The 20,194-nt window shown below is 42.6% G+C and overlaps 1 protein-coding gene across 21 annotated transcripts in view; it reads right to left on the bottom strand.

Annotated features, from left to right (window-relative positions):
• Positions 1 to 20,194, bottom strand: part of SEC31A (SEC31 homolog A, COPII coat complex component) — a 78,614-nt gene that overhangs the window by 20,991 nt on the left and 37,429 nt on the right. For 3 of the 21 annotated variants that reach the window (XM_074993722.1, XM_074993708.1, XM_074993709.1), the window contains exons 17-25: positions 18,979 to 19,105; positions 15,394 to 15,539; positions 12,096 to 12,269; positions 11,115 to 11,300; positions 7,202 to 7,294; positions 6,441 to 6,570; positions 4,761 to 5,099; positions 3,218 to 3,292; positions 1,105 to 1,143 (exon numbers count right to left, since the gene is read on the bottom strand). In XM_074993722.1, the coding sequence (XP_074849823.1) occupies positions 1,105 to 1,143; positions 3,218 to 3,292; positions 4,761 to 5,099; positions 6,441 to 6,570; positions 7,202 to 7,294; positions 11,115 to 11,300; positions 12,096 to 12,269; positions 15,394 to 15,539; positions 18,979 to 19,105 (1,309 nt within the window). The other 18 variants (XR_012645471.1, XR_012645472.1, XM_074993711.1 and 15 more) reach the window with 18 other exon arrangements.

Genomic DNA, 20,194 nt, shown 5'->3' with positions numbered 1-20,194 from the left:
CAGGACTGCTCTGATGCCACACGCAGAAAAAACAGGAGATGGACTCCTGACATTCAAGTCACATTCACCTGTACGCTTTAGAGACACAAGGCAGATTCCCGCAGGCACTTAAGTCAGGTTTATGGCTGCGTTAGTTCACAAAAGCAGGGTAAAGCTGCCTGAGCAGATTGGTGAATACTGGCCTTTTGCATTCAGGCCAATGTCAGGAGTAAGAGAAATGAAGAACACAGGCGATCTGAGAAAAACAAGTTCTAAATCATTTCTTCAGTCGTTTTCATGAGAAATCAGCTCATTAGGAGAAAGCGTTTTCTGTGTATTTGCAAAATTTGCAGTACAAAGCTTAGATCATTGCTTTAAAAATTGTTCTGTATCTCATTATGCACATCTGATAGGGACCACAGATTAAAACTCAACTTTAATGCTGTTTAAACTGGGGCAATGAGGATTTATCAGAGCTGCCAAAAGAAAAAGAAAAAAAAAAAAACCTCAATGGACTTTTTCACCACAGTGTTTTTCTCTTAATAAACTACAAATTCATGTTTATACAGTGGACTGTGTTACTTTAGTGCAGACTGAACTGGTCTTTCAATTAATGAGCCCTTGAAAGCTTTGCTAACCAAAGTTCCACAGCCATCACACCCTTGGGAAACCAAAAGGGCATATTAAACAATTAATTAAAACCTTTTTATCCAACTTCTTGTTAACCAAAAAATGTCAGTCGCATCCCTTGAGCACCAAGAGGTATTATTCCCCCTATCTATGTGGCCCATCAGATTTCATAAGACTTTGGAGACAAACAGCCCGGCTTTTGCAGCACAGACTACATCATCAATTCTTTTTCAACATTGCTAAAAATACTAATAAGTTTATATAATTCAGTTAAGATGCGTCAATTCATTTCTGTGGTTAAAAATTCCAGTTATGTAATTATTTATCCTAATCAAGGTATTACAAGATTTCAATTAAAAATCTTAATGATTTAAAAATGATTTAAAAATCTATTGACAAACAGCATTGAATTAAGTGTACTAAGAGAGTTACATGCATTCCATTAATTTCATATTGTGGCTTAATGATTTCCATATTATACTGTAGCCAGTTCACCTTCTAGGGCAGAAGCCTGGTCTTGAGAAGACTGATTTTCTGTAGATGAAATGCAAAAATAACTAATATGTTTTTTAATAATGTAAATATACACTACCCTGCAATTAATCTTCTCATTAGCTATTTCTTTTCAACAAGTGTGTAAAGATGGAATGATTATCAATAGATAAAAACATCTGATTAAACAGCCAGTTTATTAAATAAAATTAATTTGCAGAATGACTTTCCACTGCCTTCCCAAAACACGAGTCCAACTCCTTCCCCATTTAGAACATCCACTTTTCAAGCTGCTTGTAATAACGGTTGCTGAATCCTGACTCACTTCTGTTACCAGGCCAGCTGAACCAAGAGACAAAATTCCCTCGCCACAGGGAAAGCATTCAAGCACACACTCAACATGCTACACCACAGGACGGCATAAAGTTTAAGGGCTTTCCTAAATCAAGACTTAACATGAGTATTTATTTACTGAACATCAGTGTCATGTTTGCTAAGATACAAGCTTCACACAAAAATGTAAAGCAAGTTCCCTGCCCTAAATTAGCCGACAAAACAAACAACATGGCACAGCAAGATATTTACCATCATCAAGAAGGAAAAGGGGAGTGTTGGACCTGGGACAGCTATGTTACAGTATATTTAAGCTTTGTTAGGCACCTCTGGTTTTTAGAGATATTTGCACAAACATCTTAACTGGACTGAAAAATGAGTGGTCATAACTGCTGAAGAAGGAATTATGTGCAACACTAAAAATCACTTCCTGTTTAAGCTTGGTGCCAGAGTCTGATTTCTTAAACATCTGCTGTTAAAACAATCCAGATGGTTTAAGATGAATTTTGAAAGTACTTCGCATCTAATAGGATTTTACTGATATTCTTTAGCCTACTAATTTTTAAATTTTTCTGACAGAAAAAAAAACAAAACAAAACAAAAAACACCCAGAACCTTAATGGGAAAAACCTGCCCACGGAGTTCTAACTTTTATAATACCTGCATCTTTGAATCGATGCTCGTTTAGTGCATACATATTTTAATCTTAAATCATTTGATTTTATTTTTGAATGAATAACGTTTAAAAAGAAAAACAAGCCCCATCAAAATTATATTTAGATTCTGGATTATAACATGATAGCACAGAAATTTAGACTCAAGGATCAAATGGACATTACTATCCATAACTACCTTGTTTGCTTAAATTCATGAACTTTGGCAGACACTAAACATAATGGACTGAAGAAATACACTGGATTTATGGCATATTACAAAAGCCAACTGGCAACCCTCCACCTCACTGCTTGTCCCCATACTTCCTTTCCTCCTGGTGACGGGAAGAATGAAAGTGAGGGCATTCTACCTTGAATGGTCCCTTGAAATGTGTGAACTAAACAATGCTAAACAATCTTGTATTTAGCTGGGACACTGCTAAAGAGCAGGTCTAGTTACACATAAAATGCTGCTGCTGTGCAGCTAAAGAGAATAGTAAAATGGAGCTGTGTGTGTTGGGACCCCAAAGTGCATCATGACTGTTTTAATGGGGTTATTATAATTGCCAAAGGCCCACCACCTGAGACGACAGCACTTCACCTTGGACCCCCAACCCCATGGTGGATCTCAGCTGATTCAGGCTTCAGTCCCCCATCCTGGAGCCAAGTGGTAATGTTTGTTGTCAGAAGGGGGTTGTGATGCAGTGCAGGTTGAGAACCCCTGGATTAGAGAAAAAACTGTTCATGTCATTTCCTGCTATTTGCGTTTTTGGAAGGCACAAGAGCAATGCTGCCTGAACCACAAGGTGCTGCTTTACTTCTCCAAGCTAGGAAGCCTGGAAGCAGCTCACATTCCACCCACTTTACTAACATCACCTGCTTGGGATGTACACTACCTCACACAAAGATGGGGAAGAGCATCCAACTGCCTCATCATGAAGAAAGAAGACAACCTTCTGTCTGTTTGAAGAACATATGGGACATTAACAGCCTCAAAAGGATGTGCACCCATTGGGAAGAGACAATGCGTGTTACACAGTGCTGTCCAGACTGACAGGCCCCCCAAAATTAACCCCATTCTTCCCGGGACAGAGTGGCCATTTTCTTCCCAAATGTGTGTGTAAACCTACCCCAAAGCCTGGGAGACAGCAATCCTGAGAAACAATTGCATTCACACACATCTCGTTGCCTGGACACAATCAAACCTAAAGCGTGGGAGACAGCAGTCCTGTTTAGCTAGTCAAGGCAGGGGCAAAAACAGCTTCAGATAAATGCAATTAGCATCAATGTGCCCCGAGACACACTTTGGAGCTCCTCCTCTCAAGGGCGCCTCATTCCTGACCTAGCTTGACTGCTCAAGTTGGTCAGAGAACAGTTCACTTCCACATCCATTCAAGCCAAGATAAGATGGCAATACTACTGCCAATTAGCACTAAGTGGGCCTGAGCTTTTTGCGTGGGGGAGACTCACCCATTGGGAATGGACAGGACCAAATATATTTCATGCTGACCAACGAAGAGTGTCAGCAGTTCAGTCACCACCAGCTTGGGATTGACTCCAGCTGGCAACCTAGAGGCTCTATATCCCATTGACAGCACCCTGAGCAAACCACTTCTCCACCAGAAAAGACATTTGAAAGAAAAAAGTCCAATGGTTTGGTCTTAGTGCTTGTGAACAGGACACTGTCCCATTAAACAATGGAATCCTTGCTCAAAAGCAGCCTATTTTCAATCTGCTCTCTACTCCCTTACCCCCTGTGCATTAACAGAGTAGATCTAAAACAACGTATAGATCATAATTGCTCAGTACACATCAGGACTGGAAACACTGTTTAAAACTTAGCTGAGAAGTAAGTGGCATTAATAAAAAGATAGGTCAGTCATCATGCAAAGGTCACTAAGCAGCTCAAACTGAAAACAGTGAAAGACAACCATGCTGGCATACTCTATCATGCATACTCAAACATGCTCTTGAGTCCTAGGCTAGGCTTTGCTTGTTTGTCTTACAGAAAAAAACATGCCATTGAAGTGTTTGTGATTATGTTTCAGGGCACTTGTAAGTGCAGTAATCCTGTGAGGAAAAAAGAGCTAATGACTGCCTCTCTGTCAGGTTATTCAGTAGAAAGGGCCTCGTCAATTGACTCCGATCCAAAACTGGGCTCGCCCCTCCTTTCTTTTATACATGTGTGTGACTTGGGGAAGACAATGCAGGAAAATTATGCTACTAAAAATGATGCATACAGAGAATCAGGCCCACTGCATCCATGATGGCTTGAAAGTGTGCTTCTTTCGATAGTGGTTTGTTTGCCGCAAAGTAAGTTTGTCCCTGTCCACACGATGGTTAAAATTGTGCCAGCATCAACTACATATCAGTATGGCCCTACGATAGTTTCTCTGACAAAGGCAGACAGCAATTCTTTTTTCTGTAGTACAGTGCGACTCTCGGAAGGTCTGTGCACACACTGATCAAGAAATCAGAGCTGTTTTGCTAGCACAGTTTCAGCTGCAGTGGACAAGGCCTTGCAGCTGTAAGATGCACAGAAAGGGCAATGCCATTTTTAGAAACACTGTACATTAACCTAAAATGCAGCCAGGACTTATATTACTAATTCAGCATTCACCAGACCAACCACAAAAACCAACAAAAGCAACATAACTCCTTTCAAGCGCAGACCTGTTCTTTGGGATGCAGGAGGCTCATTAGTCGCAGGCAGAGTACCTGTTGGTCCAGGAGGCTGTGCATAAGCCATAGGAGGTGCTGGAGCTCCTGGCCTGCCATGCTGGAAGGACACACCAGAAGGAGGAGTGGGGAAAGAAGGGGCAGGATTCAAGCTGGTTGGAGAAGGCTGAGGTTGTCCAGGGTACAACTGAGAGGGCACGGACTGGGGAGAAGCAGGAGGCATACAGGGAGGGTTAGGGTAGGAGGTTGAAGCAGGAGGAGCAATAGGTTGTTGAGGCTGATAGAGTGTTGGTCCCCCCGTTCCAAAAGAATACTGCTGTGTTGGCTGATAAGCTACATAAAGGAGAAAAGGGAGAGGTTCAGTTAGTAACATTATTAGAATAGGACAAAGCTACCGTCTACTCTCCAGTTTTGACACACCCGTCGCCCTCCCTAGCTACCATGGATCACAACTTCCCTCTGGATTTCAGCTGAGCAGAACATGGGCATTTGGGACTAGCCTGATGGCTTAATACATACAAAAATGCACCATCACACAGGGTACTTCACCTGAATCGCAAGCTCAGTTCCCAGGGCTTAGGAGCCTTTCTACTGGCTAGTACCCTGCTAGCTCCACTTCATGGTGCCAGCTTGAACCCCTGTGTAGCAGAGGGTCAAATTTCCTTTCTCAGCTGTGCTCAGTGGCAGTACCCACACCTCCTCCTCTGGCAATGCACTGTAATGGACTATTGGCCAGCCTACTATGAGCTGGGAGTAAGTGGTCCATGTCACCTCACCGGTTGCCAGAGCCTGGGAGGCAATGGGAATTACGTCCATTGTCACACAGATGACCATTGGCAGCTCTCTGCTTCTCTCCCCAAACACATCAGACCATTATACGACCCTCACACTCAAATTAACAGCCAAGGAAAACTAACAGGCTTTAGAGAGACTGGTGGCTGCTTTGGTGGGACCCTTCTGAATTCAGAAAGTTAGAAGCAACTTCATCCACATGCTACCCCCAGTCAGGCTGTAAAATAGAGTCCCCACTTGACAGACTAGGAAGCCCATACAGATGAGATAAATGACCCGTTTGCAGGCCAGTCAGTAGCAGAACTATGACCAGGACTCAGATTTCTTCTCCGCATGGCTCCAGTCTCATCAGTGGTCTAATCTTTGTGTTTGTTAATTCACCTCTGCTCCCATAGGATCCTTTCTTCCCTCAGCTATGCTTCTACAACCTGGGACTCTTTCATTATTACTATTTGTTTTAAGCAGGCTAGCGCCGCTTCCCCTTCCTCATTTATCTCCATCTTTGCCCTTCTCTGTTGTCTCTTGCTGACTCTGCAACAGATGAATTAGGTCAGGCTCCTCCTCAACAGCTAAGCACACTGCTCAAGAAATCCCTGGCTTGGGAGAACTCTTGGGGATCTTTGGCCCTCTGAGCTTTAAGGGAGGGCCGGACTAAGACATCTTGGTAGCCACCTACTGAATGATAAAATTTAGTTCTTCAATGGGTAGTGCCACATCATCACTGACAAAATACCCTTCAGTATGGTGAGTGACTTGGGAACAGTAATGGGAGCTTTCTGTGGATTAGTCCATCAGCCAAAGAGTGGGAATGGTGTCCCCACAAGCCTGACCCTCCCAAACTCACCGGTGAGAATGCTCTAAAATAAAGCCACTGCTACTTACTTTGCGGGTACGTCTGTCGTGCCCCCGCCTGCGAGTACATGCTGTAACCAGGAGAGGTGGCCTGATGGGGCGACACATTTGGATGAACAGCCCCTGGCATAATAAAACCTGGGGGTGGAGGATTGTCTCCCTGGGAAACAAGAATGCAGTAAAGAGAAAAAGAGGTTAGGTGTAGTCCGTGCTGCGAACAAATCGCTGGAGGAGGTGTTGAATGGCATTTCACCATCTCATATTTAAAAGCCTTGACTTGACCTAAACAGAAAATAACCATTGTCACTGATTTAATAGTGTTGATCATTCCACCACCTCAGAGAGCCATGCTCTTGTCCTTAAAACACAAAACCTCCTGTATAACGAAGAGCTAATGTGTAAATAATTCACAAAAAATTGCCATCTAGATATTTTCACTGAGACACGTTTTAAAGGTTAAACTGTTATTTCCAGCATTGGGAGGAAAGAAAAAGACTATTCCTGCAATACTTGCATTATTCCACTGCCATAAAGCAGCTGTGGAAGATCTTGCTTGAACTCAAATTTTATTAAACAGCAGCTAATGCTTTTTCAAAGTGAGACACCTCGGTGATCTCTGGAAACATGACAAGACCCACGCGGAAACAAAAAATTGGATTGAACTGGAGACCGGTTGCTGTTTCGCAAATGCACCAGAATGCATTCAGCATACAAACTGTATGGGGGAGGGGAGGAAGGGATTTATTTAAAGGGAGCAGGATCTGCTCAAAAAGGAATAATGAATGTTATACCTGTGTGTCAGAGGGAGAGGCTGCAGAAGGATGGCTGGGAAGGGCAGTAGGAGTTTTGTTACTCCAGGTAGTGACAGTAGGGGCAATTCTAACCTGAATTGAACAAAGAAATACCAATCATGGAAAATAAAATTAAAAAACAAGACAAAACACACCCTAATGGGTATCACGTTACCAGATGTAAAGCAGATAACAGGAACTCTAAACACACAAAATCAAACATCCCAGTACTTCAAAGAAGCCACGATATCAAGAAAATAAAAACTAAAGGAGAGTTTAAATCACAGCACACTGAAAAACAGACAGAGAAGACAATGGCCACATTTACACACACAAAGTGTTCTTTTGAAATCAAATTGAAAGAATGAGGTGCTCCTTTTGAAAGTGCTCTCCCACTCCCGTTTCAGGAAGAGTGCCTTCATCTGAAAGCTTCTTTTGAGAGAAAATGTGTGTAGATATTCTGTGGGCTCTTTTTTCCGAAAGAGCAGTCCTCATGGTGGCTGATTTTTCAATCCCTGACCTGTTCTTTTGAAAGAGGAGGGGCTGTGTGGACACTCTCTTTCAACAGAATGTCTTTAAGAGATCTCCCGGAAGAACTTCTTTCAAAAGATTGCTGTAGTGTAGACAAACAGGTCAAGGGTTTTTGTATCAAAAGGGAACCTCACTGGGAAACTGGAGCACAGAGAAGATACTATGAGTTAAGAAAGTGGACTGCTGTATAAACAGTATTATATGTGCCCTTACAGCCAGTTCTGCCAGAATGGCATTACAGTACATCCCCAACTGATATGGGGATTGCATTCTCGTAACCCCCTGTAAGTCAAATTTCGTGCGCAACTTGGGGGAGCAAGGAAACTAATGAGGGCAGCAGCCCTGGTCGGTTTCCTGGATCCAGGGAGTGGAAGGGAGACTGCAACCAGGTGGCAGCCTGGCTCAGGGCTCCTCTCCCCTTGCAAAGCTGGGAAACTGACCAGGACAGCTGCCCTGGTCAACTTCCCCACTCCTGTCAGTGGCGGCAGCTGAGAGCCTGACTCTTGGCTGCCACCACTGACAGGAGCAGCTGCCCTCCCTGACAGGAACAGAAGCCGGGAAACTGACCCGCACAGCAGTGCTGGTCAGTTTCCCTGCCACCCAGAAACATGTTAACCCAAGATATGTGCAACTCGAGTGTGCATATCTCAGGCGTCTACTGTATTACAAAGTGCCCTTTTGTCACATTTTCCAAACTGACGCAAAAATTCACTCCTTGCCCAGGGCTCATGCCAAGCAGCACTTAAAACAACACCCTGGAAGTTACAAGACTTCAACTGAACAGACTTTACTGCTTTTGTGTAAGTGGGGCTTGTTTAACTTGGGTTTGCACATCCCTCTGAGGTGTCTTATTTAAAAAAAATAAAATGTGAAATCCTGCTGTAGCACATGCACAATAAGTCTCTTCCTCAACATTAGTCAAGACCCACAACCAGATCCTCAGAGCTCCCACTAGGTATCAGATATCTGCCCCATCCACGTCTTCCCTACTCCCCTCAAGTCCTTAGCCCTACATGCAATGACCACCTTTCTGGCCTGTGATGAATGAGTGGGATTCTTTTGGGCTCATCCATGTCGCTTCTTTCACTGGCGAGAGAGGATGCGCTTGAGCAATGGAAGGTACCACTCAAGACTCAATGCTAATTGCCTTCACAGCACATCAGAGGACAGAGGCACGAGGTAGGGCTTAAACCCAGGTCTTCACAAAGGAATGACATTGAGTTACCATGTGGCTCAAGAATGACTTTAATAAACCTACTTCTGATAATAATAGCACTACATTTTTAATGCAATGAGTTATTACAACAACATGTATGAACATTTAGTAACTTCCCAGATATCCATGTGCAAGACTTGTTCAATGACCAGTTTGCAATTTTTAAAAAGTTAATTAGATGCTTCTTATCTACTAAAAAAGCATTAAAATGCAACTTAGAAGGAGGCTCATAATTTGGCACATTCTTAAAATTAATTGTGTGTTTAAGTGTTAGCCTGGATAAGAATGATGGACTTATGCATATGCTTAAGAGCTCTCCTACGTCAGGGTCATTGGCAATGAAACTAAAAGTGAAGCCTCAAAAACCATATTTTACTCTAATCTGTGCAATGCTACTTGTCAGGTTGTAACACCCTGTTAATATCATATCCCTGCAGTACCTAAATTTGGAACTGTGTTTTCAATATACGATACATGCAAGTCAAAAATTCCATTGTACAGTTGGCTTGGAATGTACTTATTGGTTTGCGTTTAAGCCATAATTTTATCAGAATTAGGTTTTGCTGTTGTTTATTAAATAAACAAAGGCAGTTATCACATCCCTTCTTTGCTCTTGACTCTCATGGGTAGAAAATGTGAAACTTCAGTTTTAAGTGTTATCAAGACCATCTCATATCTAGGTAGGCTAAGATTCTTCCCTTACAAAATTTGATGGTTATTGCAACTGCTATATTATTGTTTCAAGAAGGAGGGTAAGAAAGATAAAGAAAAGAAAAGATGGTTTAATTATTTGTAAAACGTATTGATGTCTGCCTAAATCTAAAGAAGTCTTTTGTCCCCTCTGATGTTACTGTTTTGTTTTTTTTGGGAAGTTCAACATCCAAGATATCATCTGTGGACAACTCTGCAGTAAAGCATCCAAAGCCACAGATATACAAAGGCAGACAAAAATGCCAAACACCACTGATCCTTCAGCCCTTCCTTTCTCCTTCTGCTCTCAAAAAAGCAAATACTGTGATTTCCCCCACGTGATGCAATGCAGCATGGCCCCCTCTGCTGTCAGAATCCAAAAATGTTGGAAAGATGCAACCACCTGATTTACTTTAAGCATCAGTTACCTCAAGACCAAAAAGTGTGAGCATTCCAGTAAATCCACATCTCCAGCCCTTAGAGTGTGAAAGGAAGCCCAAAGTGCAGACATGGTTTCCCACTTCCATTCTGTCCATTTTAAAACAGTTCACATGACACCTATACATGTTTTTCATTCTCGAGGAACTGGTCAAAGCAGTTGGTGGCAAAAGAACCAGCCAACCAATAATGGTTTGCTAAGAGATTGGCAACCAAACTGCAATGAGTAGAGCACCTGAAATAGCAGGTCTCACACCATCCGACAGCAGTAATGACAAACCTGTTACCCCTCCTTCTGCCATGCAGTCTGATTTGGTACAGCCTCAAGTTCCATTCTAGCACAACCCCGCCCCACCCAACCTCCCTTCTCACACATCTGCCTTCCCACCTCAAGAGCTTCCTCAGCTATCCCAGGCCCACTCATTCACTCTTCCAGCACACTACTCACACAGGGTTTCCAGACCTCCCCTCCCTATCCAGGATGTGAATTCTCTCCTTACGTCTACCTCACTACCCTGTTGCCTGCACCATGGGGAAGGGACTTTAAACATCAGGCTATACTGGCCACCCTATTTTCCAGCATAGTCTCCTGTAACTTCCACCAGCCAAACTGGCATCACTTGCCATGAAGTTTGCTCTTGCAGCTGTACAGCTATTTCTCCGGCTGATTGCAGAGCACTGGGTTGCAAAGCACACAGCCAGCCTGTCCTTACCTGGACAGACGACAACAGACATGACTGAATCTCAGTCTCCATGGAGGAGGGGAAAGAAAAAATTAAAAAATCCCCGAAATTGTATTGTTTTGCATTGAAATACATTTTGAATGGAAAAAAAAATCTCCAAACCAGGCTGTTTATTAAGATATTTGAGAGGTTTCCAAAAAGAGAGCAAAGGAGGGACCTACCCAAATGGAAAGAAAGCACAAGGGAATTGCTATTTAAAAGACTTGTAGGCACACCACACACTATGGCTGCATGGAAGTACACAAGCCATCGTCTTCAACCCCATGCTTCAGCTGGTCTGCTTTATGTTGTTTACCTGCTGATAATATTGCTGGGCTGGGCCTCGAGGCTCCTGCATTTGTCCAGCCACTGGTCCAGCTACAGGTCCAGGTCCTCCTCTGGGCATGGGTCCTCTCTCGTACGGGGACTTCGGTGCCTCCTGTCCCACTGGAAGCTCTCCCTGGGCTCTGCAAAGTCTGTCTCGCAACATCACAATCTTGGGCTGCAAATATTAAACCAAAGAAAACTCTTAATGAGATCAAGTGGAATCTGTGGCATCAAATCAGCAGAGGCATGGTGACTCTGCTGAACAGTATTCTGGCTGGCTGAAGCAAGTTTGTTCTTCAGCCAAAAAACAGGCATTCCACGTGGCTCCAGTGCAGGTGATTTTATTGGAAGTGTGGCCCCAAGTCTGGTACACTCAGTCCCAGACTGGCAGTGGTGGAAATAGGATGAGAACTGCAGAAAGAGTGGGAAAGGGGAAGGGATGTGTGCCACTGCCACTATCATCACTGGCTCTGGGGGGCTCTTCTCTAATCATTGGCCATGAGAATGGCACACCATGAACCAAGAAGGGACAAGACTGAAGTGCAATTCTCACAGCTCTGAATGACGAGAACTTCAGTATTTATACCAGTATTAACTGATAGTCCAATGGCCACCCTGCAAAATCCATGGAATTCACAGTAAACTGTCAGCAGGACAGGAATAAAACCATTCATTGTAAGAGAGTGTGGCCACTTGGGTTCCACGAAACAAAAAGACTTGGCTTCACCTTGACTTCTTTTCCAAAACACCCTGTTCCTTCTAAGAGTCCAGGAGGTGATTACACTGAAAACATGTTCCATTCCAGTGACTTTTCCCATCTATGAACAACAACAATCCCTTTCAATGTAGGGAAAATGGCAAAAAGAACACCAACTACAAGAACCTTGAGCACATCCTCAAGTGACAACCATGTGTTCCATGAAAGCCTGCTCATCTAGAAGGGGACAGAAGGAAAGTTAAAGCCACTTGCCTGGTTGGTGTTTGCGGGCAGGAAAGACAACGCAGTAGCAATGCTGCCCTGTGCAGCCAACAGATTGGCATACTGACTCATGATCTCAGCCAGAAGACTCCCTACAGCATCAGCATCCACAGACTGTGTGAACTGTACAGCCTTACGCAGGATTACTACTTTCTCAATTAGGTCCTGGAGGATGAGGACAGAGGGAAAAAACTAGTTAATGGGACCAAGTGAGATAAAATGACCCCTAACTATAGCATATTAATTATTGTCTAGAGCTCAACTTGCACATCCCACACAGTTTCCATTATCTTCTTTTGAACAGAGTGACAATAAAGGTCTTCCCAATGATTATTTTCTTTATTCTGTAACATTCAGAGAGAACAAGATAACACAAAAGTAATCAGTGACCATCAATTTCAGTGCATTTTAATATGTGCTGACATTAAATAAACTTGCAATAATCTGGTTACTCCATAAAGAAAAGCTTTGTAAACTCTCATTTCACGAGATCTAAGGTATCTATAGATTATCAGCCTCTGGTTTTTTATAGTATTATTCAACAAAAAATGCTATTTACAACTGTTACCAAAATGTACTATAAATGTACGGTAGAGAGGGAAAAGTCCAGTTAGGCCATGTAATCCATCTTCTCACAAATGCAGGATTGCTCCCTAATGTACCATTAATGGTGTTTTGGCAACTCTAGTTTTAATCATCTTAAGGAAAGAGGATCCACCATTGCCTTTGGGAGTCTATTCCACAGTCTAATAGTAGTTCTTACCGTCAAGACAGTGTTTTTTATAGTCACCATTTATTTTTCATTTCTTGGATTTCATTCCAGGACTCCTAATTAAACCTACATACCATTCAAAATAATTCTCCTCATCACTTGCACCACCCTTTAACAGCTGTGCCTGTATATATGCAGCCCAAAATTGCACTGCCCTGCTTTTTTAAAATTTTGAACTACCAAACACAACTACAAACTATACATTCAATGAAACACAGTAGGGTCTCAAACATTCGCGAGGGCCACATTCACGAATTCAGTTATTCATGAGTGGCCTCTCTTCCCTGGGGCTCCAGGACCGGGAGCGCTGGTGGCTGTCACGGCTTCCCCAGAACTCCGGGGCCGGAGCACCCGTGGCCACCGCTTCCCCAAGGCTCCGGCGCCTGAGTGCCTGTGGACGCTGCGTCCCCAGGCTCTGATCCCCCCACCCCTATGTTCTCAAATATCAACATTCGTGAGGCTTCCTAACACAGAACCCTTGCGAATGTTGAGACCCTACTGTATCTACTATCAACCTTCGCTCTCTGAAACCTATTCCCTGGTTTCCGCCTTCCCACTGAATAGCTGTGTTTCGGATTCCTTTTCTCCCAGATGTACACACTAGTATTTTCTTCCCCAGTTGCATCTCACCCAAGGATAGTCCTAATATTAGTGGCTTTGTTTTATGTTACCTATTACCTCCTGCTCCCTGTACCTATTTCTTATACTTACCATCTTATCACCCTATTCTCTCCATGTTATTTTCTGCTCATATTTCTTGTTTTCTTTGATGCCTCCATCCTCACTGAATGTTTGCAATATCTCCCAGTTTAGTATAATCTGTTAATTTTATTAATGTGGAGTTTATTCCCTCTTCTACACCATTAATTAAGGTATTTAAAGAAGCTAGGCTCCACACCTGAATTCCTGTACTATACTATCAGGATTGTGCATTTTTAGGGCTGTTCTCTAGTTCAGTTGTGTTTTTTTCCTAGCAAGTGAATATCTTGAAAAATAGATATTAATTTTTCTCAGGATTTAAATAGTTTCTGGGATTTCCAGCTCTCCCATACCACAGTTTGCTGAAGCCCAATATTAATTTGTGTGGTTTTTATAGTCTGGGCTGGTGAAATAATCAAAATGCAAACTAAGTCTAAAGATTTTTTTGTAACAAAGAAATCTCATTCAGAAGACCAGAAAGTAATTCCAGTTATTTAATATCCAAAATAAAATGCATGGTAACAAAAAATACAATTCTAAAATATTTCTGTTCTCTTCAGCCTACCACAAATATTGCCCTATGGCACCGTGTGGCAGTTTTACTATAAGCTACTTCTAAAATTGAAGTCCAAAGCCATTTCATAGGATGGTATCATGAACAGAAAAAGAAATTAAGCTGGAATTAGCTTTCCCTATAATAGGGAAATAGATATTGACTTTCCCTTAAAAGGATCTCAAGGGAAGGCTATACAAGGGGTCCATATTACAAGTCACTCTGCTATAAGTCGTTTTACATCTATGTTGTTAAATAATTCAGGAAAGCAGATTCACTGTATGTTGCAGTGATCTGCACTTATGTAGTTTAGGGGCTGAGGGACCAATGCCAGGAACATAGCTGAGCTTTCTGCTGGCCAGGCAGCAGGCGCTGTAGAAGGCAGAGGCCCAAAAATGAGCCTTGAAGACATAGGGGACCAGCGGGGCACTGGCAGGTAGACAGAGGAGCTGTGGGGGAGCTGGCAGAGAGCCAGAGGGGAGCTAGCAGGGGATCAGTGAGGAACTATGGGAAGCTGGTGAGCTGCAGGGAGCTGGTCTGGTGGGGACTGGCGGGGAGTTTGCTTAATTTTTTCTATTTATTTATCTATCTATCTTATTATTTATTTATTTCTATTCTATTTTTTTTGGTGGGTTATAGGAACATTATATGTACCACACGTGTGCGAAATATATGTGCTGGGAACGTACCTATAGCTAATTACATTTTTCCTTATGGATATTAATTCCCCTTTAGAAGTCGTTTCACTATAAGTTGCATTTAGGAATGTAACTGGGACTTACAACAAGGACCGAGCGTGTGTGCGCGCGCGCGCCCATCTGTCTGTCCGTCTGTCTTCTAAAACATCTGTGATTAATTATTTTTGGTTTTACTTTGGGACTTAGTCCTCAGATTTCTAAACCATCTATTTCAGAAGCAAAAATTTCAACTATATCAACCCTTGCAAACAAAACACACAAATATGTAACTGCTATATTTCTACAAGCTGAGATAAACATGGGCGAATATGTTTTGCAATGCAGTATCAGCATAGTCCATTTATAAATAATCTTTTTTACCGAGTAAAGTATCTATCACTTGCATTCTGAAAGATATGAAAGTATGAGAGGGTCAACCAAAATCCCATACAAAAATAAACTTATTTGAAGTCTAAACCCACACACAAATACACATATGTAAAAGCCAAACCCATATACTTACCAAAACCACCTCATTAAATTATTACAACCATATCACTCAACATCTTTCTGCACAAAGACACTAACCTGAAGGGACAAAGGGCTGTTTCCATCCTGAGCTTTAGTCCAACACACAACTAGTTTCTCCACGTTCCCAGCACAAATATAACACAGACAAGCCTGTGTCTGCAGGAGGCTGTCCCCTTCATTTTCAAGTCTAGTTCCCAACAGATCTAAGAGTTATGAACAAAAATAATTTGACTCATCTCATAAAATACTTCATGTTAATTAAAGCAGCACTCAGGATGCTTGGAATGGCTCTGGGTAAGACATTGCAAATAGCTGCGATACCTAAATAGAAGGCAAAACTAAACCCGGCAAAACACAGAAATGTTTGTGGGTACCCACTGGGTCATTTAGACTGCATTTGGAAATGTTACCCATCTCACACTGAGGGAAGCAAGGCATTGTCACACATTGCTGCTGCTGCTTGGCCAACGTGGCTCAGTGTTTACCTGCAAAGTCACAGGATGCTTCTTCTATGACATTCATGCTGAAAACAGGAATTGTGCGACATGTTCACACGTCCAAACAAGACAAATGAGGGGGGCTAGTCTGAGCTTGACTTTCATTTTGCTGGCTTATTTGCCTGTGCCCATCAATCTCATTTGCTAGCACACTGTATCTTGGCTTGTGTCTGTGGCAGTACACACCATGCAAGTAATGCTAATAAGGCTTCCAGAGACTATGGCTGCAATTTAAAACAGAGCCTAAAGGTATCAGTCATCCAGCTCCATCTGAAAATCACTAGCAGTGGCAATATGTCCATGCCAAGTACCTGATATACAAATCTGATCCCAGGCAATTCAGAACACAAGACTGGGGTAACCATGGCTGGTACTGGTTTATGCTATTAAGGGGAAGTGAAGCAGTGAGTAGGCAGGTGTGAACGTGTGGTATGGGTGACTGGATTTCCTCCACATTCATCCTGGAATCCCTACTGCCCTGCTGTGTGTGGTCTTTGGCAAGTTTCTTAGAGCCTGTTCCCTCACCCACTAACAGAAACAAGGGCAGGCCTTTAACTCCCCTCTACCTCGGGGTGAGCATCTGTGGAAAGGAGACAGCACTGCCCTCCTCCCAGCCACAATGGGAGAACACATTTTACAAGGTGCTTTAACAAGTGAAAGTGCTAAGCACTGTACACTAAACTAGGTCAGACCAATGGTCCATCAAACCCATATGCTATCTTCCAATCCTGGCCAATGTGACGTGATTCAAAGGGAATAGCAAGAATGGGGCAATTATCAAGTGACTGATACCAACATCGGACAGGCAGAGGCTTAGGGCCACCCAGAGCTCAGGGTTGCACCCCTGGCCATGTTTGCTATGATGGACCTAGCCTCCAGGAACCTGTCCTATTCTTTTTTTGAAGCCTGGTGTAGCTTTGGTATTCATAACATCCTTGGGGCAGCACGTTCCATAGGCTGACTGCATGTTGGGTGAAGAAATACATACTTTTGTATGTTTTACACCTGCTGTCTGTTAATTTCATTGAGTGACCCTGGTTTTTCTGCTATGTGAAGGGATAAATAACACTTCCATAACCCCGGTAATCATCTCTCAAGATGAATAGTCCCAGACTTTTTAATCTCTGTTCATAAAGAAGCTGTTCCATGCCCCAAATCATATTTGTTGTCCTTTTTGTACCTTTCTGAATTCTAATGTATCTAATTTTGAGATGGGACAACCTGAGCTGCAAGCAGTATTCAAGTTGTGTGTGGGGGCAGTGTTCCATGGATTTCTATAGAGGAATTATATTTGTTAGATGGTAAGTCAGAAACTCTTTCCTAATAATTCCTCACATTTTTTTTTGACTACTGCTGCACACTGAACAGATGTTTGCAGAAAACTGTTTTCACAACGACTCCAAGAACACTTCCTTGAGCTAATACAGATGTGCAGTTGGGATGACATTTCCCAAAGTGCCTTGCTTTATATTTATCAACATCAAAAGTCATCTGCCATTTTGTTGTGCATTCACTCAGTTTTGAGATCCCTTTGTCATTCTTCACGGGCAGCTTTGGCCTTAACTATCTTAAGTAATGTTGATTCATTTGGAAGCTTTGCCATCTCCCTGTTTCTCTCTTTTTCCGGATCATTTCAGTATACGTTGAACAGCCAATGTGCCAATACAGATCCTTGGGGAACCCATTATTTAACTTTCTGCATGAAAATTGGCCCTTTATTCTTACCCTTTGTTTCCTTTTTTAACTAGTTACTCACAAGAGGATCTTCATTCTTATCCCATGACTGCTTATTATGCTTAAGAGCCTTTGTTGAGGGACCTTGTTTTAGGCTTTCAGAAAGCCCAATTACACTATGCACACTGGATCACTCTTGTCCACATGATTGTTGATATCCTCTAAGAACTGTAATGGATGTGCAAAGCATGACTTCCCTTTACAAAAAAAATACTGACTCTTACCGAACAAATCATGTGTGATAATTCTGTCTCATCGAGTTATATTTCTGAAACATTTTAATTGGTGTCCCACAAACAAAAAAAAAACACCTCTATTCTTTTCTTAGCAAATGTTACTCTAATATTAATGGTCACCCCAGGTGGCTTATAGGAAAAGGTAAGAGTGGTTATGCTTTGGCCATGAAAAGGCATACTTGTTCCTTCCATGCCCAAAACACTTTTGAACTGTAAAATTTAAGAATGGATCACCTTTAGAAGGGCGTTTCTTTTATTATGACAATGAATATAAAGACTGATGACAAAAACAGTTGGGCTGACATCTCTGGAGACTGAAGAACTGTCTGTTCACAAAACAGACACAACATGGGAAGCTGCATGTTGGACCAGGTACGGGTACAGATTTGGTTGGGTGGGAGATGAGAGAGAGAGAGAGAGAGAGAGAGAGAGAGTGCTGATGCAAGTTGATTGGACTTCTTTAAGATTCCAATGAGTTCCCATAATCCAAAATAAAGGAATTAACCAATAAACAAACTATAACAAACCCTCCATTTAACAGACTAGTGGGGGGGAGGGGTGTCCACTATTCCCAAACGTCCATTAAATGTGAGGGTTTACTGCTCACCCACTCCTGCCAGGCTCCCCCGGCCCCAACACCCCGACTCCCACCACAAAAAAAAGCAAAGCAAAACAAAACCAAACCCTGCCACTCACCGGAGCCACTGGAGATGCCGCTGAACCCTGCTGCACAGGACTGGAGGACCCACCACACAACCTGGAGGACCGGCCGCTGCGGCTGCCGTGTGCTCCTCCCGCCAGTGGTGGGACACATATGTGAGGGTGAGTCTGCCCATGTATGCACCCCACCCATGGTGGGAGGATGCATGGCAGCTCTGGCGGAGGAAGTGGCGGTTCCATCAGGCTGCAGCAGCAGTAAGTCTCTTAACCTTTTTTTTTTTTGGGAGGGGTGGGAGGGGGTGGGGGGGAGATTTTATGGACCCCAGCAGACTACGGGAAATAAGGAGGGAGGGCATCTGTTGATCCCAAAGTCCACTAAATCGGGGTCCATAAAATTGAGGGTTTACTGTAATTTTGAAAAAATTCATCTGAAGGAAAACAACTTTGGAGTATTTAAAGCATAGCTTCACTAAAGCTGGTACAATACATTACACCCATGTTGGAGGTTCTCTTACCACAGAGAGCTGCAAATTCATCTTGCCTCGCGTAAGTCAACACAGCAGCCAGCGCCTCTCTCCAGTTTTGCAAATCACATGATTGTACTATTTCCTTCCAGTTCTTTGTCACCACAGCAGTGATGAGCTGGGAAAGAGAAAGACTGAATGACATGGCATTCCCATTTCTGACATCATATCATTTATATCTACGTAATGTGCCCAAACACACGGCATCTGGGCAAGCGACAGACACCTCATCATGCCTCAATCTGAATGATGCTGTAAATTCATCTTTAAACAGGATCCACCAAAATTTAGAAGCCAGGGCAAAATTCACATCACATGATGCAACAGTCAGGGTGCAAATGCCCCAGAGAGGAAAACGGGGGTCCGAATCTCAAAGAATAAGCCATTGAATCAACTGGTTGTATACAAAATTATAATATTATAAGAGCATATTGAATAACATCTTTTCTGAAAGTCTGAGACACTCTCTTGCATTGTTATTGGGCAAGGTGTTACGTGTGTACGGTGGAAATATGTTCCTAAAATGTATTCAGACTAAGCAATCCAAGCAGAGCAGATAAATGAGATTGAATGTGGATTCACCAGTCTGCCAGGGTCAAGCTTTGCACAGTACAACAGAAGTATATTTGCATCTAAGGTAAATAAAGTGATCAAACTAATCAAAAAAGGTTTCAGAGGTAGCCATGTTAGTCTGTTTCAGCAAAAACAAGAAGTCCAGTGGCACCTTAAAAACCTAAGGTGAGACTATCTAAAGTGGAAAATTACCTATTGTAATGAGAGAGGCATTCCTAGTTCCTATTCAGCCCCATTCTGAGGATGTCAAATTTGCAAATGAATTTCAGCTCAGTAGTTTCATGTTCCATCCTGGTTTTGAAGCTATTCTGCTTGAGGGTGACAATTTTCAAGTCTGTAACTGTATGTCTAAAGGGATTGAAAAGTTCTCCCACTGGCTTTTGTATGTTACTACTTGATGTCTGATTTGTGCCCATTTATTCTGTTGCGTACAGACTGGCTGGTTAGTCCAATGTCCATGGCAGAGAGGCACTGCCGGCACATGATTGCATGTATCACGTTGGTAGCTATGCAAGTGAACAAGCCTTTGATGATACAGCTGATGTGGTTTGGCCTGTGATGGAGTCACTAGGGCAAATGTATAAACTTCTTATCCACATCCATCCTGATTAAATTAGCTCGTAAATAATACTCC

Source organism: Carettochelys insculpta, chromosome 4, assembly GCF_033958435.1.
Source record: "Carettochelys insculpta isolate YL-2023 chromosome 4, ASM3395843v1, whole genome shotgun sequence".
NCBI classification, from domain to species: domain Eukaryota; kingdom Metazoa; phylum Chordata; order Testudines; family Carettochelyidae; genus Carettochelys; species Carettochelys insculpta.
The sequence above is the reverse complement of the archived record's forward strand: the minus strand, read 5'-3'. Positions and strand labels throughout refer to the sequence as shown.